The 20574-nt window shown below is 45.4% G+C and overlaps 1 protein-coding gene across 7 annotated transcripts in view; it reads left to right on the forward strand.

Annotated features, from left to right (window-relative positions):
• The first annotated feature begins 7356 nt into the window (after positions 1-7356).
• The window catches only part of LTBP1 (latent transforming growth factor beta binding protein 1), a 174039-nt gene continuing 160821 nt past the window's right edge, over positions 7357-20574 (forward strand). For all 7 annotated transcript variants that reach the window (XM_072331460.1, XM_072331464.1, XM_072331458.1 and 4 more), the window contains exons 1-2: positions 7357-7927; positions 8178-8248. In XM_072331460.1, coding sequence (XP_072187561.1) covers positions 7500-7927; positions 8178-8248 — 499 coding nt within the window. In that variant the 5' untranslated portion in view covers positions 7357-7499. The remainder of the gene's footprint in view (positions 7928-8177; positions 8249-20574) is intronic.

The following is a 20574-nucleotide window of genomic DNA, read 5'->3' on the forward strand; positions in this document are numbered from 1 at the left end:
CATCACCCAAGAGCATTTGCTCTGAATGCCTGCTGTCCTAGATGGCTGTAATCTGTAATCTGCTTTTCTCTTTGCAGTCAGCTACGTGGGATTCAAACAAGAATTTCTCAGACCTTTTACCACTGAGGCACATCATCAAGTTATTTCCAGATCGGAATGCAGATGTGTGCAGCTGAGATTCTGTGTATGCTGTTCCTAACTGCTGCGCGTGATGTTTCATTGCCCTGTGAATCTGTGTTTTCTAGTCAGTCAGTGTGTCACAGGAGTGTCTGCATTTGCATGCAAAAGGCTTTTGAAGAGACCTCCGGCACAGCTCTGCTGAGACACCGCCTGTGCCGGGGCGAGGAACCCTCCTGGAGTGAAAGACTGCCTGTCAGGTGAGCTCCCTTTGCTGGTGATGAGGAGCTGTGGTTGCGTGACTCACTGGCTGGCCGTCATGGGAATGTCTGAGAGCAGGACGATGTGGGCACGCTGTGGACAGACCACAAGTCGAGCACTGTTTAGATTCATCCGCTACTGCTTTAGAGAATCACAGCAAAGTATGATGGCAAGCTTAAAGCAACATGGAAATTATAAAACTTTATTTTAAATACAGCTGTTAAGGGAGAATACTAATCTTACCATTTTCATATTTGTCCTTTGTTTAGCCTCTATGTTCTGAGCCCAACAAAAACTGCAAAACTGCCTATCACCAACAGGAATGGAAGAAGGATCTCATGACACGGCAGACTGCAGCAGGTTAAAGCCATCGCATGAAGTACTTTACATTCCACAGTCTTCATCTACATTCTTCAATCCAAAGACAAGTGAAAGCAGTAGGAAGTCTTTCCACTGCTTGCAGCTCACTGAGATTGAAGCTGTTGGATCACTTTTATGTTGCTGCTACACCTATTTGTGGGGCTCTGCATACAGTTTAGGAACACACTCTCACTGAAAACCGCTAGGCAGGTCCTTCTGTCATTGTCCCCATGTCACAGGAAGAACACTCTGGCTCAGGACTTCTTGCTGCTGCCCCTTTGCACAGGGAATGCAGCAGCATCTGAACTACTGCTGTGTATGCTTAGCTTGCCTCAAAAAGAAAAACCTTCCATTAGGGATCTAACATGAGGTTTGTATAAGGACAACTCAAGTTACTGGCTTCCTCTGACCTGCTCATGTCCTGTTGTAATTGTTTGGGTTTTTAAGCCCCTACCAGGCCCTTCTTGGCTAAGTCCCTTCATTACCAGGTCATGTTCAATCTTCTCTGATATAGCCAAAGCTTTGTACTGGTTGAGCTTGCCTCTCTACAGTATGCCTGCCTTATAACCAGCCTTGTGGCATGATCAGTTCAGGCTGTGCTCAGCACTGCATTTAAGCCCAGGTGTTTTATCTTTTCACTGGGATCTGCTTCATCCTTTCTGGAATAACCTAGCACTTCTGGTCTCCTCTAGTCCTTAGGTTCCCTCCCCAGTGCAGCCTGCAGCAGGAGGCCTTGCATACCATTACTCTAGAGGCCTACTTTCCTGAAACACCCAAAATGGGCACAAGCTTTGCCTGAGGTTGTTAGGCACAGTGCCACACCTTGGCATACGCTCAGAGGGTAACTGAGAGTCCTCAGAGGTCCTCTGGTTAACTCCTCCTCAGAGCAGGGTCAGTGCTCAAGCATCCTGATACAATCCTCAGACAGACACACTGCAGACTGGCATTAAACACCTCTGCAGACACCTTTTGCTATTGGAGAAAAGGTGATGGAAATGAAAGACTAGCATTTTTCTCCCTACTCCCTTTAAAATAATAATAATAATATGTAATTTTAATTTCACCACCTTCCACCACAAGCCTTGAAAAAGCAGCAGACAGAGGAACCTAAACACATAGACCCAACCTCTGACACTGGTGTGACTGGAAGCTTCTCCAAGTGCATCATCAGAAGTAGTATTCTGCCCTTTTTAAATCCAGAAAGCCAGAATCTGCTGCTCTGTGTGCCCAGCTGGTCTTTGAACAACTGTTTACTCTGATCACCAAACTCATATTCCACTTTCTAGCACAGCAGTCTGAGCAGGGCTTGTTTTCTCTCTCTATGTGATTTAGAGAGTAGGGCCCTGAGCTGCCCAGCTAAGGTCATCCTGAGCTGTTGGGTCCTGTTGGAAGCTGAGCACAGACAAGGGTGTGAAAACATTACCTTTCGTGTCATTAAGTAGCTGCTGCAGTCATGGGTGCTGTTCCCATCAACCACTTTCCTGCATCTCAGGCTGCTTCCATGTACTTCTCATCCCTTCCACTAACGCCGATGGATTTGTCAGCCTGGATTATGTATAAGAACAAAATCTTTCAGATGTTTCAAGGCTAATTCAAGTCAGGAGGAGTTCTGTTTTGCCAATATGAAGCTTTTTCCTTCAGCTTTCGTACGTCTGAGCAGCATATAGTGCGACAGTGAAAAACCAGGATCCACTGCTGAAGTTTATTTTTGTAGAGGTTAGTGTTCTTGGCATATGACACAGCCATGCTGCGAGAGTTTTCAAATATTAGTTGTAATATTTACTTTGCTTTTGTGAAGAATGTGTTAGTTTAAACATGTCTCTTCTCCTGAGGCAAAGTGAAATAGTTAAATGTATTTTTTTCAGTTTTATGCCCCTTTCCACCTAATTTCCCCCATAGTTTCTTTATTTTCAGTGTACAGAGCGTTGCAATTTGTGAGGAACAGGACGTTTTAAAAGTTCAGTGGGTATTTTAATTGTTTTGTAGACAAGATAACTTATTTCCTAGTGCGGGAGAATGATTGTGACAGCTTAGTATACAGGGATTTTCCTATCTTGAAAAAAGATCTTCTATTTCTGAATCAGTTATTTTATGTATGTGAGGGTAACTGTGAAACTGCCAAATATCCCAGTAGAGATTTCTGCTGGTTCAGGAAAATGGAATTCAAGACCATGCAAATCTGTGCAACTAATTTTAGTATGACAGTTATGTCAGCAACTTGAAAATAAGCCAAATCCTACTTGCCTTTAGCATTTTGCTGGATATGGCAGTGGTCAATAGGGACGGACTGGCATTAGGTTTTTGCCATAATGGATCCAAATTTCACTGTGACTTAATTCCACCCCCCAATCCCTCCTTCCCCCCCAAATGGCAATCCTTATGGCAATTTCTTTTGGAAGTAGTCCAAGGGGGAAGAAGATCAGTACCTTCATTAGTCTGTCTCCTTTTCCCATCCAGACTGGACTGTCTGCTAATCTGACCACTTCAGACACCAAATACCACACAGAACCCATGTTGTTCCAAGTTGTGAATTCATATACAGAGCAAGCTGTAAGTCTCATCATAAAAGCTCGTTCATTTCTGAAAAGCTAGTCTGCTTCGGGTGCTTGTGATTCCCAACTGGGAAAGCTGGTATCGTTCATCTGTTGGCATGTTTGTACTGTGTCTAATGCAACAGAACCATGATCGTAGTGGGGAAAGGAAGACTTCTTTCTGAGGAGGAGATGGGGAAGGTGCTACAAAGATGCATTTATGGGAGCATGTCGATGGAGGGGGAAGCATAAACATGTTTATCCAAGGTAACGTAATGTGAGTTGCCCTGAGATGCACAGGGGTTTATCATTACAGACTCATGAACCACAAAAGAGGGCCACCAACAGCGAATGGCTTCAGCAAAGTCAAGCTGCTTCTTTCCACGGCCTCACACTTTAGTCCACACCGAGTCTGACCATCTGAGTTCCTTGGAAGTGAATGTAAAAGTCTTCATGAATAGAGAATGCTGGAATTTTGTGAAATATTAATAATTATATGGTGGTAGCACTCAGGAACTGCTGGCCATGGAGTAAACACGGTTTCTATTTGAGGGCTGGAAGGTACAGTTCTGTAGAGAAAATACTTTGTAGAAGTTGTATTACCATCAGCAAGGTTTTGCTCTGCAAATCTACTGAATCTATGTATTTAGAGTCACGTGTGCTCTAGTGACATAATAAAGGTCAGTTAATTCTTTTCCCTGCTCTGATGACAGTGAGGTTAAGCTGTTCTCTTTCATTCAAAAGAAATACCTTCTTGATTAAAGTAACATACACGTCTACAAAGCTGTGGGTACAGGTACAATTTAATGTACAAAATACAGGGACTTCTTTGCAGATACTTGAATACACCAGATACTGTTTGCCAGCTAATTTTCAGTTCACAAGAAATTGAAATACTCAGAAGTTTGGGGTAATGTTATTGAAGCTTGTAGAGCTTCACTACTGTAAAAGTGCTCTTCTGTAGCCATAACTAGGGCTGGACAGAGCATTCAAGTCAAACTCTTACATGCATCATGAGCTCCCAACTCCGCTTTCCTTGCAGGCCTCTTGACCAATGGGTGTAGACAATCACCAGGACCTCTTGCTGGCCTTACAGTGCAATACACTGGGAACTTCTGACAGTTCAGTTTGCTGCCTGGCTAACCTGGACATCAGGTCACAGGAAGACACTGTGGTACTGCTGCTATGTAAGTCGGCGATCAGCAATGCTTCGGTCTCTTCAACATAGCATTCATATACCTTGCAGCCTCCCGCTAAGGGCCTGGCAAACCAGGGTCCCAGGCCCATATCCTGTGAGACAAAAGGCCACAGTTCTGTCCGCTTCATTTGTTGAGAAGAAATCGTGAAGGTCTGAGTGCTGCCAGCTTTGTTCAGAAGGCCTTCTGCACTCACTCACCTCATGGAGCTGGCCCCAAAGTCACGAGAATCAAACAGAAGTGTATATGGAGGGTTAGCTCTCTCATTTTGGTAGTATTATTTTGGTTCTTATTGCAAATACCATCACCCTCAAACTTGTTCAGCCCTTGAAACAATCCTGCTGTCTTATCGGGTAGCAAGTCTCTGCTCATGGTGTTCCAACCAGCTCGACCTACCTCAGCCAAACCATCACCACAGGGCACCCAAAGCTGGGTGAAAGCTGTACAGACTGAGGACCCTCCTTTGTGTTCACCCTTCAGACACAAATCAGAAGAGGAAGGAGACAGAAGTGGTGTAGCTGACAGGCGGTGCAGGATGCCAACTCCTGCATCTAATAGCACACCTGGCCATGTCTTTTCTTTTGGAGGTGGGAGGCAGCCAGAGGAGTTTTCTCTCTTGCAGTGATACTGTTTGCTCAAGGAGCTGTAGTAAATGCTTGGCTTGTTTCTGAGAGGGCAGCACCCAGCCATGTGGTGCTGGTTAGATGTGCTTCTTGGTTTTTGGAAGCAAGGACTTCTATATGCTAAAAAAAATGTTGAGCTGAGCTTTAGACTGCAGAAGCAGTTCACCGAGGTTCTCTTTTTAGCTCTTAGAACTTCTGTGGTCAACCCAATGTGTTAATGCAGCCAAACCAGGTCCCTAACGCCTCAACTTTCCAGAGCTGGGAAGGAAACAGAGTAAAAAAAAAAGTGACCAAAACCAGACAAACAGACAAGAAATGTGTGGATTGCCTTGTAAGAGGGGGAAAAAAAGGAGACGACAGAGTTTGATCTGCTATGTAAGTTTATGAGGAAGGCTTGATCTTAGCCAGTTTATCTCAGCTAATACTTAGAATTTTTTCACTAGCGTTTCTGAACCTAGATTGTTTTTTGCAAGGCATCCACCTTCATGGATCTCTTTCCCTTGCGGTCCCTCTCCATTTGTCGTACAGTAGCCGTCGATACACCACTCTTGCCCTCTGTGTGACGTGACTTAAAGCCCACATTTCTTAAAAGCAACCGGCTCCTGCTGTGGAATGATGCAGCTTTTGCCCTCTGTACAACAACCCCAGCCACACAAGTAGTCGTGATCTCATGCCGGAAAACTTCTGAAGGACAGCGGCCTTGTGCAGAGCAACAATCCCGAGCAGCACATCAGTGTCACGCTGCTCACTCGGTCTCCTCACCACTTCTCTGGTTTCAAGGTATTTTTTGCTTTTGTTCCCCAAACACTGTAAAAAGATTTAGCATGCTTAGGATTGACAGGAATTATCCTTTGGAAGAGTGAGCAGTTCAGCTGATCAGGATCGTTAAAGAAAACACCGCAGACATACACATTCACTGAGGGAGGAGGCAATGGTCTCAGCAGTTAATTTCTGAGTTATTTCCAAGGTGGATCTAACTTTTAAGCTTTTTCTGTTTCCTTCCAAACCTCTGCAGTTCAGGTTCCAGTGTAGATCCATGGGGATTTTTGAGCCCCCGGTGCCATTTTCTCCTCAAACAGCAGTTTGGCTGAAGCACAGAGACAGGAGCCTTTGCTGTCGATGTGGCTCCCTTATGCCGTGGCTACAGAAAGCTCCCATCTCTCGTCTATTTAAAACATCTATTTTAGAGCAGTTTTAAATAGATGAGAACTAAGGAGGAAGGGACCGCTGTGCTCTTAACTCCAGCTTTTGCCTGGAATCCTGTCAATGCGAAACCCTCCTGCTCCCCGTGCCAGCTGTGCCAGTAGCGTTTAAGAGGAAAATCTCATGGGTTTGGAGGCAGGGTCAGTGTCCTTAAAGCTCTGGAAAGGAGCAGAGGAGGACCTGCGGAGGAAGACCTGAATTCCAAGCTGCTGCATTCATAAGCTGTTTGATTATCCGAGAGGGTTTTTTGGGGGGGAAAGAACCGAAACGCATCAGATTCTGAGTATATGGAAAGATGGAATCCTCCTGGTGGTCTGCAAACTTTGTATTTACAACGCTACAAAGTGGCATCAGTTAAGATACACTGTTGATAAACGTAGGCAGTTTTGCTTAAGTTTTGCTTACACGTTGTTTCCCGGGGTACGCTTTGGGTTCGCGTTTCGTCCTTTAGGAAACACACGACGACAACGACAACGACAACAAAGAAAAGAGTACGGCGCCCCTGATGCTGCGGGGCTGTCTGCCGAGTGGTCTTCAGCCCCCGGCTCCGACCTCGCGGATTGAGGAGCGCGCCTGACCTCTCGCACGTCTCGGTGCTTTCCTTGCCCTCCCACCTGCGCAGCGACGGAGCACCTCGGAGCCCCCGGCCTCAGCTCCCCGACACCGCCGCCCGCTCCCTTCGTGCCCTTACCCCGCGCCAGGTGCGCAGCCCCGCGCTCGTCCCTCCCGCCATCCGCTCGGCGCCCGCACCGTCGGCGCCCCCCGCGCCGCTACCTGGCGCCGGCCCCGCGCCCCCTGACGTCACGGTGGGGCCAACGCAGGGCCGGCACCGGGGCCGCGGCGCCCCTTCCCTCCCCCCGTTCTCCGTCCCCTCCCTCTCCCCGCACGCACTCGCTCGCCGCACAACTCTTAAAGCGTTTTTTCAGCCCGGCCCGGCTCGCAGATCGCGCGGAGTTGGGCGCCGCTCGCATCTGCTCCGCGTCGCCACCGCCCCCCGCTCCTCCTCCTCCCTGCCCGGCCCGCCGTTCGTACCGCCGCCGTTCCCCAGCGATGTGCTCCCGCTCCGCGGGGCGCTGAGCTCGGCGGGCGGCTCGGGGCGCTCTCCCTTCCCGGCCCCGGCTGGGGGCGGCGGGAGGAGGACGGCCCCGCGCGCGCCTCCCCCCCGGGCGCCGGGGGTCTCGAAGCTGGCGGGGGCTCCGGCCGCAGAGATGGCTCGGATCGGATGGGGCTTCCTCCTGTGCGCCTGGGCGCTGCTCTCCCCCGCGCTCGCCGCCGCCGAGAAGGGCAGGCTGCGAAGGATCACCTACGTGCTGCACCCCGGCCAGGCGAGCTCGGCCGGCAGCCGGCAACAGCGCCCGGCCCTCCTCGCGGGGCAGCAGCAGCAGCAGCAGCGCACCTTTAACGTGCAGCTCAACGCGCGCTACGGCACCGCGGAACGCACGCGGCGGATGAGCAAAGCGGGAGGCGCGGGAGTGCAGCTCCGCCTGGGCCCCGTCGGGCAGACGCACTCCAACTCCGCCGCCTCCTTCGCCAAGGCGGCCCGCTTCGCTCCGCGGCCCAAACCTCCGCCGGGACCCCACGGCAACAACAGCGGCGCGCCGCCCCGCCAGAAGCACCCGCTGCCGCCGCTGCCCGGGTAAGGCGCCGTCCGTTCCCGCGTCGCGCCGCGCTCCGCTCGCGTTGCCTCGCGCCGTTACCCGCCCCGCTCCCCTCGGCCCTCCGGGCACCCGAGGCGTCGAGCGGGCGAGGTCCGGCCCCGCGCTCACCCGCCCGGCTCCTCGCGGCTCTCCGTTCTTCCCGCTCTTTGTCTCCCTCCCCGGCCGTGCGGGAACCGCCGGCTGACGGAGCTCCCTCCGGACCGTCTCCCCTCTCTGCTCTTCCCGCAGGGTCAACGTCTGCGGGGGGCAGTGCTGCCACGGCTGGAGCAAGGCCACGGGCTCGCAGAGGTGCATCAAACGTGAGTATTGCGGGGGGCCGGGGCCGCGCCACCCAGTCGAGTGTGGAACGGGGAGAGTCCCTCCTAAGGGAGGCGGGCGGCACGTGGGATTACGGAGGAGGGAATGGCATCCCCGGACGAGAAGCCCCGAACGGTGTCCGCGAGGTGCGCGGCTGTGGGAGCTCTGCCTCTGCCCCGCCGAGACATGCGGGAAACGGTCGTCGGGGTGCGAGCCGTGCTGGGGGGCGTTTGTCCCCGGGTGGGGTTTCTCACGATAGGGAGCAGCGGCATCTGTAATGCTCGGAGAGGTCAAGTACTTGTGACCTGCCGGGGCTGCTGCTGGCAGCGTCCTTGTGGCTCTTAAGGAAAGAGCTGCTAAGTTCCCCGACCAACTCAGACGTGCGTTTAAGGCAGTCGTCTCAATGAACACTTACAGGACGTGCTGATGGGGTTAGGTGAGCTGCCTCGGTTCTCTTGCTTACCACACGTGGAAGTAGCGGAATGATTTCCTACAGCCTGTGTCACTCGCTGCGTGGCTTTGGGGCTGAGCACAGAGCCTACGGAACGAGGTACCGTGGTTCAGTGGCAAACTGATGTGGGGACGGTGGGACTGCACGAGAGGGCAGATCAGTTTCTGACTTTAAAGAACTTAAGTGCCGCTGTCGACCACTTCAACCTTCGTTATGTTGGGTGAAATTGTTCCTTTACGGCTTGGATTCTTCCAGTAACTTTTCTTTGAAGATAACTTCAGCGCAGATAACTTTTAAGCTCTGCTTAATAAACAGAGTAGTTTTCTGTGCCTTTTCTTGGTTACATTCCATCTTTTCAACCTCCCTATCATCATTCAGCTATTCTTTTTGTCGCCTTTTTTTAAACTCATTTCCATTCCTTGGTCCTTCAGTACAGACTAAGCCAGGCATTTGGGTTGTTACGGGATAGCCCTGCAGAATCTCATTTAAATCTGTGACTTACTTGGCCTATTCACACAGTTATTGGAAGAATGGATTAGCAGGGAGAATTAAAAGAAAGGATGGACGGGGTTTGGGGGATCTTTCCCATGTTGTCTCTAATTTTGGGCTCTCCTTTGCTTTAAATACTTTTGCTGCCTGTTCTGATGCCTCCCAGTAGCGGTATCACACACTTGGCTTGGATTTTCTTAGTTGTACCTTTCTGGCAGGCCAAGTGAAGCACTGAATGTTTTGAAACCGTCTGATTTTGTAACTTAGGAAAGCTATGAGACAGCACTGACTTGATTGAGCTGTGGAAGATGAGTCTCGGAGTTGTAAGGCCAGATACCTCCTTTTCTTGAGCCCCTCAGTGGTTCTTTCAGAAGAAAAATGAACAACTGTTAACTCCTTCGTTTCCTGGGGGTTGGACTCGATGATCTCTGCAGATCCCTTCCAACCCCATGATTCCATGATTCTGTGATTCCTATTAGTGCTCTTTGAGGTCGAATAGAGAACTGTCAGTTTTGGAGTGGACTCTTCTAGTTGTGGATTAATTGTGCCACAGATGCAGGCGCACCTGAGCTGAGTCATGTGGAGTCAGTTCGGACCTGTCAGCATTTATTAGTTCGGGCTCAGTATCACTTTAATAAGCTATTTGGCCTCTAGGGCCAGCTTATATTCTTTTGCATGGTGCAAAGCCTGAGCTAATAAACCCCAGGCCCATACTGCCTCTTTCCAGAGCCAACTTCTATTTGTCTGCATCATGCTTCCAGAACCAGAGTGCTGAGAGCCAGCTCTGATCACAAGAGTTATGAGCTCAGGTGTAACCCCAGGCTGCAGCAAGCACCATGTGTTTCTGCTATGCTGCACCTGTGGTAATAAGCCTGCCTGTAACCTGCAGAAGCAGGGGTCAAAGTGGATGGTCTTGCAGGCTTTCTTGGCCTTTTCTTCCCTCCTGTAGTGGTGGTACCGCTGGTCTGTTTGTTACACCTGGGGTTGGGGCTGTTCCTCCCTCCTCCCCAACACTCCCTCTGCTGACTCCTGTCCCAGGCCAGCAGCAGCCTGGCTCCATGCAGTGACAACTGTGATGCGTTTTCCTATGGGAGCAAATTTGGAATGTTTTGTGCAGATCGTAGGGCAGCCTATGGATGGAGGAGAAGAGTGTACTTTACAAAGTCTTCTGTGAACTTTAGCTGGAAGCTGAATTGCCAGTTGTGTTGACCATGCTCATGTTGTCTTTCAAGTACCTCATTCTGCACTTAGAAAATGAATTTCCATGTTCCTGTCATGTTTTATCTTACTTTTTTTTAAACTTGGTCTGACTTTGCTTGCAAAGAACTGCATAATTCTGATTTGAAATCACAGACTTTGGCCTTGAAAATGTTCAGGGTTGCTTTATGCTGGGAAAGTGACTTCAAACCTTCAAAAAATCAACCTCTGAGTAAAGACAAAGGTGGCAAAGGCTCAACCACAGCAATGAGCACCTTGGAAGGTTATAAGCACGTGGAAATGTTTACGACAGATTGTCTTACAGTCATCGTTATCAGAAGTTATGATCTGTGCAAGAGTAATTACAAGGTACCACCAGGGCTGGAGACGTGCCTTGTTAGTACTTGTTGTGCTACCAGAACATCGTACAGATGTTAATTAGCTTTCTAACGTGGCTGTAAGGCAACTGAAGCACAGAGTGTGGGTTATATTTGTTTGTTTCATTTATGGAAACCAAACTGTAGGTTAAATGTGACCTTGGACAAGTTATAACCGCTGACTGGAAGATGAAAGCAGGAAATCCCATCTCTCAAATGCTTTCTTGTCCTGTTGAAAGCCTTTGTCTCCTACTTAGCTACTTGCTACTAAATTTGTATTAGTTAATATTGCTTTCTACAAAATAGGCCCCTTTGTTTGTTCATAATGATTACAAAGAACTTATTTGCATGTTGGGAAGTCAAGAAAGAAACTGCTCATTGTATACAGGATCTGATATCTCTGAAACATGATTTAATGGGACCACCTTGTTTTAATAGTAAACATCTTCTAAAGTGTGTAATACATTTTGTTGGGAGCATTAACATAGAATGTGTTCTCAGTGTGAACTGGATAGTTTAAAATAAATAAATAGGATTGCCTGGAGGAATTCTAACTTTTGCTAACATCATGATGCCAATTAGCAGATGGTAGTAGGAGGGAGAGCTGATTGTTACAGCAATGCTGAAATGTGAACATCCTGCAGAAGTGTAAGAAAGGCTCACAGTGCAAACTATTTGGTTTGAGCTGTCCAGCCCGCAAACCCTCAGAGCCATGTTTGTGGCTACTGCTGGGTGAGCCTCAGGACAAGGGCACTTAATGACCTAACCAGTGCTGCGGACACCTGGCTTTGGGCCTGCCTGGAGCACTCCTGAGGCTACTTCCAGGTTGTGCTCCTGAGTCTTCTTGGGGAAGGTGAAGGAAAGGTTGCATGCTTAGGTCTTGTTCTGATCTAGGGCTGGAATCCGGACTTGGAAACTTAGAAGCATATGTGGATGTAAAATTGTATGCTACTAAATGTTTTTATATTGGTTGCTCAGTATCTCCTCTCTCTCTGCCTTCAGTGTAGCTCTGAGAAATGGTGGTATCCAGGAGAACAGTACTTCTGATCTCCGGAATGAGTGCTTCAAATGTTTGCAGCTGTGCCTCTTGAAGGTTTTCTGGTCATAAATATTTCCCAAGGCTTGTTCTTCATCAGTTTGGTGGCTTAGAGCTTTACCAAGCTCTGTTTATTTACATTGTGTATACAAAGACTGACTGTAAGGTGCTCTTCACAGATGTTTTTTTTTCTTCAGAGTGAGATCATCTCAGTAAAAGCTGTATCAATCTTCTTCAAACTATATCTAAATCAAAATGAAATGTTTGCATTTTAAAGAGACGTAACTACCTTGACCTCACTTAACTCACCCTTTTAATCTGATCTTTGATGTTGCTTTTAAAAACTTTGAAACTGAAAAGCTGAAAGCCATTGCTTCTATGGCTTGCTTTTGCCTCTGCTGTGGGTCGCTTCTGTAGCATATAAATATAGCTTTTAAATTTTTTCATGCAAGGAATAGCTTGATTTTTACGGGGGGTCAGCCCTTATCAGTCCTCAGTAATGGTTCCACTCTCCTTGGAAGGTGAGATAAAGGGAGGATCCCTATTCTTGTCATCACTGTCTTTGCCTATATGAGCAAGAAGTGTGCGCTAATAGGAGTGGATCTGTGGACAGGAACCCTTGGTCATGAAGACCTGGCAGTAGAGGAGGGAAAGAGATGGCAGTGGGGTGCCTTCTCCTGTGCCTCTCCTCTCAGCACTGGTGGGAGTACACCAAGCACCCATGCTGTTGATGTCAGCATGTCTCCTGCCTGTTGGAAAGGAGTGGGTGCAGCAAGGTATGGGAGACTGCACTCCTTGGAGCCTTCAGAAAGTTGAGTGCAGCACCTCTAGGGAAGACTTTACTTGCAGCTTTGCTGTGAAGTGCAACTTGTTGAAGACTGATAGTTCATTGCAGCAGGTTCAGGCTGCCTGGGAGTGAGGGAGTTAATGAGTGTGGATGGAGAAGGGCACAGACGACCCTCAGCTGAGTCCTTGTTCAATTATTGCAGTGCTGAGCCTTGGTGGATTGTGGGTGGTTCACGTTGTCAGGTGAATCTGATCAGTAATTAGTGCAGACTAGTGCTGGGCTGGGTTCGGGATTTTCTGCTTTAGTTTTTTGTTGTTGTCATTCTTCTTCTAGAAGCAACAGTATTTCCCTTGTGTAGCTTAATTTATTCCCAGAAAGCAGATCCTCTCCATTGACTACAGAAAGAATGCAAAGGTCCAGTGTCGCTCTGTGTTTTGGCTGTGCACAGGGGATCAAGGATTTCACATCTTTGCAAGTCAAGATGTTCATTTAAATATGGAGCTTCAAATAGTTCTGGTAGGTCATGTTCTCATGTGAAAAGCGGGTATTAATCTCTGCATCAGTGCAGAGTTTCAGAGAGCTACTTTGCTGATAGAGGGAATTGACTTGTCCTGTAACCAGGCTTGCTTTTTTCATAATTCCGATCAGTTTTGTATCATCTCTAGATGGCAGTTTAGGCCTGGACTTGAGAAGGAGGTCAACTGCGTAGTTGAGCTCTTATTGAGGACTGGTTGGGCTTAGAAAAACTTCATTGTTCTTAGCTTCTAAATTACTCTTTTATGATTAATAGTCTTCAGTATTTCTTTTCTGTACTGTTTCAATTGTCTGAATCCTGCATCCAGTTAAATTTTTTTCAATTGTTTTCTTGAATTTCTGTTAGTTTGTTCAGTTTCCTGTGTATTTCTTACTAAGCATTTTGTAACAAAATGAATAAACAATGTAATGAGAAAGGTTAAAAGAATTAAAAGGATTGCAGAATTCAGTGTTAACCACTCCAGCAAGTAAGAGCAGTGCATAATGTGGACTTCCTGGTTTTCTAGTCCATTCTGTAGTGTTGTATTTAATTTATAATGGAGTAAAGAAGGAAGCGTAGCATGTGAGAATCTTAATTGTAGTATCAGAATATGTAAAATTCTGATCACAATTAATTACTTGCACTATGTAATCATGAGAGAATTTTTAGCATTTAAGTTAGACTGCGCAGACTTCAGTAAATACGTGAGTGAAAATGCCAATTATCAACCATTGAACAAACCATGTTCTTTTGTCTGATAAAATAATGTCCTTTTGCTAAAGTTAAGTGAATTTGAGTGTAGTTGCCATTAAATTCTGATCTACTATAGCATGTGAAGTTAGGTAGGAAAATAATCAGGTGTGCGATGTGCTTATTGTGCTGGCAGAGCAACTACTTTATTTTTCCTTTTTAAAACTGTGTGACAAAGGCTTTTGTTGTTGTCTGTGTGTTTCCCTCCTTTCTTGGAGGTCATATTTATGGTAGTCATCCATGTCAACCGAGGAATGCATCAGATGTTTGAAGTGGACCAGTGAATTCCTTCATGATGCATGATTTCCTTTGAAGTATATTTAGGAAAAGAATTCCCTAAGACCATGTAGTTGTGATAAGAACAAATTTCCTGTGTAGGAAGACACAGATGGTCAGAATATTTCTTCCATTAATCATATAGAGATCGTGCTGTCTCTTTTGGAGCTGAAGAACCAGCAGAAATGATGTGAAGTAACTTGAACTTTCTATGGGATTGTTTTACAAACGTGGTTGTCTCACCCTTGGTCGCTAATTCATCTCTCCATGCTCAACAACTGTTTAGATGTGTTAGATGTACTCCTGGTAAAATTCAGTTGTTGAAAACTGTCTGCAAGGAGTGACTCAAATGGAAAACTGGATCCCCCAGAACAGCACTCAATGGTGAGAACTAAATGTTTCTTCAGTTTGGAGGCTAGAAATCCAAAGCCGATGTTGTTTCCTTATTCCTGACATATGTGGTGCTTACAGAGATATAAGATATGATATCCAGTACAAAAGTCTAAAAGTAAGTGGTAAGCTACTCAGCAGGGCAATTGGGAGAACAGGAAGCCATTGTAAACCTTGCCCTTCTCTAGGATATCAGCACTGTATTCAGATTTCACTGAGGAAACCAGCACAGAATGCTTCTTTCCATTCAGAATCCCCAGCTCGTAGCCTCTCAAGAGAACGGAGGCCTTTCTCCTCTTTTCTTTTGGTATTGGTGGGGGATCATCGCTCTGTCTTTCAACACAGCAGGAGCTGGAGGTGCCTTTGTATCACAGATTTAGTTGAGGATGCTCATTCAACCAAGATATACTTAGATTTGGTTTCTCTGTTTGCTTGAGGAATAGAAATCTTGAATTAATGAAAAAGGCAGTACTTGTGATGCCCTTAATAGCCTGTTCCCATGCTGAATGTAGCACAACTTGGAATTGCTGCTCTAAGCACAGGTGTATTCATGTTGGTTTTACTTTTCCCCATTATGTAGACTCAATACATGCATTGTTTCTTGACCATTTTATGCTGGAATTTGAAGCATTCACACACTTCGAAGCTTCCTTCCAATGACTGTTTTCTGTTATTGTCCTCTAGCATATATTTTGTCTGACAGGCTTTACGTGCTCCTGTGAAAGATAAGTTAACAAGCTTAGGTTGTTGTAAAGTATTAGCAATATTGCAACATGGATAGTGATATATACAGCACCAACATTTGCAGTGGCAGAAGTTGTTGGAATTCAGCACATTCTGCTGACAATCAAACTGATGCCTGGTTGTATGCAGTTGAAAAGGAAAAATGCCCTCTATTAAAATCTGTGTTCAAACAGAAAGGTTCTACTGGATGGGCTTGCTAGAAATAACACAACTCTCAGCACTGTTCATTGTAGTGTACACATCATATCAAAGCACTAGAGTTTAGGAAATATAGTGAATGATTGTGGTCATTTAAGTACAAACCCACAGCACTTGTTTGATGGAGGAGGTGCTTAAAGGTAGAAGGTAGAGGCAAAAAGTCTAGGGGTGCATAAAGTTTTTGGCATCATTTAAACTGTTTCTTGTGAATTTCTCATTTAAAAATATTTTTTTCTGTAAGTTTCAGTTCTCCTATGATCAGGTGATGCAAGGAAATAAGATGCCATTGTTTGGAGAAGGTCAATGTAAATTAGTGTAAAATCAAAGTGATGAGCTTAATGATCTTCATCTGCTTCAGTGTCTTGGAAACAGTGGTGGCAACACTGGAATATCACCGAGTTTACATCAGGTGTGTCCCATGAATGCTCACACAGAAACAGAAAGAGAACCATATGCAAGTTTGTCAGGATTTGCTGAGCTAAAGCTGAAGGTGACAGTTTCCTGGATTGTTTGCATCATTACCTGGTGACAAGACATGGGGTCACCATTACGAGCTGGAGTCGAAACAGTGGTCCATGGAGTGGTGACATGTAAATTCCCCATGATGAGAAAGTTCATGACACAGCCCTCAGCGGGTGATGTGTGCTGTCTTTTGGGATAGGAAAGGAGTGACCCTTGTGGATATCCTGAAACCCAGATAAACAATCAATTCTGACTGCTACATCACAGTGCTGACTAAGCTGAAGGCTGGAGCTTGCACAGTCAGATCAGAAAAGACCACTTTTCTTCACAGCACAATAATGCCAGGCCTCATACCAATGTGAAAACACTGGAGTATGTTGCTAATCTTGACAGGACTGTCCTACCACACCCGCCTCATAGTCGGGGTTTGGCACATTCCAACTTCCATCCACTTGGGCCAATGAAAAATCGCCTGCATAGGCAACATTTTCTTTCACCTCCACTGATTTTTATGAGTGCAGTGTGCAGGCTCTTGATCGCTGCTGGTGGAAGTGCATGGGTGATAGTGGTGACTGTTGAAAAGGATTTGTAGCTGCAGCTGTGCTCTATCAGATTGTGTTCTTCATATCTGTTGTGGTTCCCATTGAAATAAATAGGAGGCATTACTTTGAGAGTGACCTGCGTACATGTAAATCAGTCCCAAACCTATATACAGTTGTGTTGGAAAAATCTTCTAAGCTTTAAGCCTGGGGCAGCATTGTTGTTCTGTGACTGCTTTTGTCAAAGAGTGGCATAAACACAGCCGTACTAGGCCTGGTGAGTGCCCATCTAACCCTGCTGACAGTGGCGAGTAGTAGTTCAGTAGGGAAAGATACATAAAAAGGGTCAGTGTGTTGAGATAGTTTCACAGAGAACTGCTTGCCGTGTCTTCTGGTTCAAGGACTTTCAAAGCAAAGGTGATGCCCTGGGTTAATTACTCCCTCTCTGCCAGAGGTGTGAGGTTAGTGTTTCAACCTGCCACCAGCTGTTCCTACTTGGTACACTTGAGAGGTGACATCCTGTTTGCTTTTTCTTTCCTACCTCTAAATTTACAGCTTTTTGCTGTACTTGTGCAAGTTTTCTGTACTAAGAAGTTCAAGAGTGTTTAGGCACGACATACAAAAAGGTGATTTCCTGCCTTTGGTCATCACAGTCCCCCTTGTTATTTGCTGAATTCATGTTAGGAAATCCTTTCCAAAATGAAAGGACCGGGATGATTTGCAGCAGCCCAGGTGCGTGTGAGCTGTGGGTATGTGTGTAGAGAGGGGCCTTGTAATGTTGTTCTTCATTCCTTTAATAGCAGTTCTTAATGCTTATGGTTGTTGTTTTTTTTTTGTTCCATTATTTTTTTTTTTTCTTCCATTGTGGCTGAGCAATGAGCTGATGTCTTCATGGAACTGCTGACAGTAACTTGTTTCAAAGTGGTGGTAGTCTTCAGCAATTCCATGTGAACTTAGGGTTGCTTTTCCCCTTTGTGCTTGTTTTGTGTTTATGCTGAATGTCATTTGCTGTTTTATTGTTGAATCTCTCAAGGTGCGAGGCTTTCATAATATTTCACAGTTCACCTGCATCTCTGCTAACTCAAACAACTTGCTAGCTGATAAACAGTTACAGCTCATGACTTAGTCCTGGTTTATATTTTCATAGCACTCTTTGTGCTATAGGAACAACTTGACCCCATCAGAGATGGACAGGACTGTCTTTTTGATGAACAGTTCTTTGGACTTCACATCTCTAATTCAAGTTTTGACATCACTGTCGTGGTAGCTCACTTGCAATGGCATATCAAAGACAATAATGAAATGCGAAGATGGGTAAGAGTTTTGTTCAGAGAACTGTAACAGCTTATAACAAACCCATCCATGTGGGAGTGGAATGGATCTATTACAACTCTGGGAGAAAGGTGAGTGATATGCAATGGGCTGGCTAAGCAACAGTAGCGCATTATTCACTTGAGGCTGCTGTGTGTGATTTGGTCACGTTAGGAAGGTTTGGGTATTGGAGGAGAATGGCTCTGCAGGTATGCTTTCCCTATAAATAAAAGTTCTTGGTACCTGAGAGATTCTTACATGCATGCTGGTGTGTGCAGTGTTGAGCACGTACTGTTCTTCTGAAATGGCTGAGTAGTTTTGTTTATCGGAAATGATCCCTGTGCTAGTCTCTTCTAGAAGAGCCGCATTAGGGGCAACTTAAAGCGATGATAATGCTGTTGTATCTCTAATTTCATTGCTGTGTTTTTGCCAGAAAGTGTTGGTTAGTGCATTTTCCAAAAGAAAAAGAAGCAAGAGTCAACCATGGCATGCTGTGGACTGCCCCTTGTTGGTCCATGGGTGTGTGTGTTCCAGTTAGCACTGCATCTCCCATGCTGTGGCAGTCACTGGGATCCAGCTGTGCAATGAGAGGTCTGTTGTCTGCCACTGTGCCATGTTAGGGAGATGGAGCTTACTGCTGTGGAGGCAGAAAAAGTAGGAATGTCAGGAAGCAGGTCTGAACTAATTCTGCTGCGTGTGGGACAAACTTCCTTTATTTAACTACTGCAAAAAATAACATAAGGTTCATGTTCTTTCACCAGTCAGTCCTGTGGAAAGTAGGGGAAGGTTTGTTATGTTGTATGTGCCTAGTCTTCTCAACCGGCCAACTTCTTGACACAATAAATTTTAGTTCAGAAAGTAAATCATTGAACTCCTAATGGAAAGCTCTGTTGAGAACTATTGAATACGCGAACAGTACTGCTGCCCAGAAATTGCTGATTGTCTAATTATTGAAGGCTGTAACAGTACACATTACTACTGCTCACCCAGGTTTTATACCCATTTTTAAGCATCCACCTTAATAACGGAAGAGGAGGCTGAACTGAACCCATCTTTGATCTTGCCTAGTAAGGCTAATCTCATTACTTGCATCCTTGCTGAGCATCATTCTGAGTTTGCAGTCATGTCACAAAGCCCACACTTCTAACAAAAGTGTATCCACCCATTTTTTTTATTTTTTCTTTCCCTCCACGTTCAACTTACTTTTTCCACACACCAGTTTTTTCAGACTTAGCTTTATGGAAAATAATGGTGTTTTTAAGTTAAATGTGCCATTATTGTTGTCTTAAAACAAAGTAATTAGGTCATCCATTTGGCACATAGCAGCTGTTTTGAACATTTTAAAAATAAACTTCTGCATTGTATCAATTAAAAGCTCGTTTAATTCTTTCCTAAAACTGTGATCTTGTATCCCATTTTGTGATCTGTTACACAACATTAATGAACTTCAGCTGAAGGATGGATTGTTGTGAAGATCTCATGGGTCAGTTTTTCAGCCCGCTGTCATTGGTCACATAACTTGAGACTGACTGTCTCTCTAGCATTTGCTAGAACTGCTGATCCTGGTTTAGTTGATAGAGTAATGCAGTTTGTCCTTTGGAGCTCTTTGTATGCTTTATGTATACATACATTTGAGAAACCTTCTGGATAAGTGAAGTAAGAATCTTCCAGTCAGGGTAAAAAAATATATATGGTAATTTCAGAACAGGTTGTATTTTCATCTGCGTAGTTCAGAATTCACTGAACCGTGATTGGTGTTCCATGAGATCAGATATTTTCTTCTACCTTTTTAGGGTGGTCTAATGAGCTTAATTTTGTTTGATTTCTATTCTTGAAATAACCTGTTGAGAAGTCTTTAGGTCAGTATGGATGGAAGTCCACAAACCTCAGTAAACATACTTACGATATGCACATGTTTTCATGTTGTAAAATTGAGACTTCTAAATCTTTTGCAGAAGATTATTTCTTTCTAAAGCACTCCAGATTGTGCCAAAGTTATTTTGCTGTGATCTTTATGCTGTTACTGCAGAAGGACGAAGGTGTCTGTCTGAGTCACTGCTCTGCTCTTGGGGTCCCTTCAAAGCCTTTTTATCATAGTGTTGTTAGTAAGGAGTAATTAACAGAATCATAGAGTGATCAGGGTTGGAAAGGACCTCCAAGATCCTCCTGTGTTGTGGAGGATGTGTGTTGGAGTGGCCTGGTTTACCTGTAGTTGTATGTAACTAAAAATAGAAGCGTCCTCTTCACAGAACCATGTTAAAAAGGATTTTACAAAGGTCCTGCTGAATGTGTGCTTTGTTTTTCCATGTTTAGAAATCTGTCAGAGGGGTCTTGTGCTCTTAGATCTTTAGTTCTTCTGAAAGTATTTAAGAAGCCAACATTAAGAAAGTATTAAGAAGCCAACTGACAACATTGCTGTCAGTCTAGCCTGTAACTTGCTCAGATTTCTGGTGCACCATGATGCTTAGGGGAGTTTGGTACCTCTGCTTTTTTTGCAGCATTTTTCAGTGGTAGCTTGTGACAAATTCAGGTTTTTCTTCACTCTTTACAATTTAGGGTCCCAGAATTTATTTTCCAAACATAATCCATTTCAGTTGTGTGAATTTCTTGTGTGCCTAGCAATATCTAGGTTTTAAAGGCAAGATGTAAGGAAGAGTTGGCTTATGTATAACAACATATGTTTGTTGTAAATCCCTTCTCAAGTTCTCAGTGAAAATTTTCTTCTGCCTTCTGGCAGTCAAAGACACAATCCATGCTTCTTAAAGTAACCAGAAATATAAATAAGGGAATGGCTACTTTTGTTTTTG

The sequence above is a fragment of the Excalfactoria chinensis genome, chromosome 3 (genome assembly GCF_039878825.1).
Source record: "Excalfactoria chinensis isolate bCotChi1 chromosome 3, bCotChi1.hap2, whole genome shotgun sequence".
Classification (NCBI taxonomy): Eukaryota; Metazoa; Chordata; class Aves; order Galliformes; family Phasianidae; genus Excalfactoria; species Excalfactoria chinensis.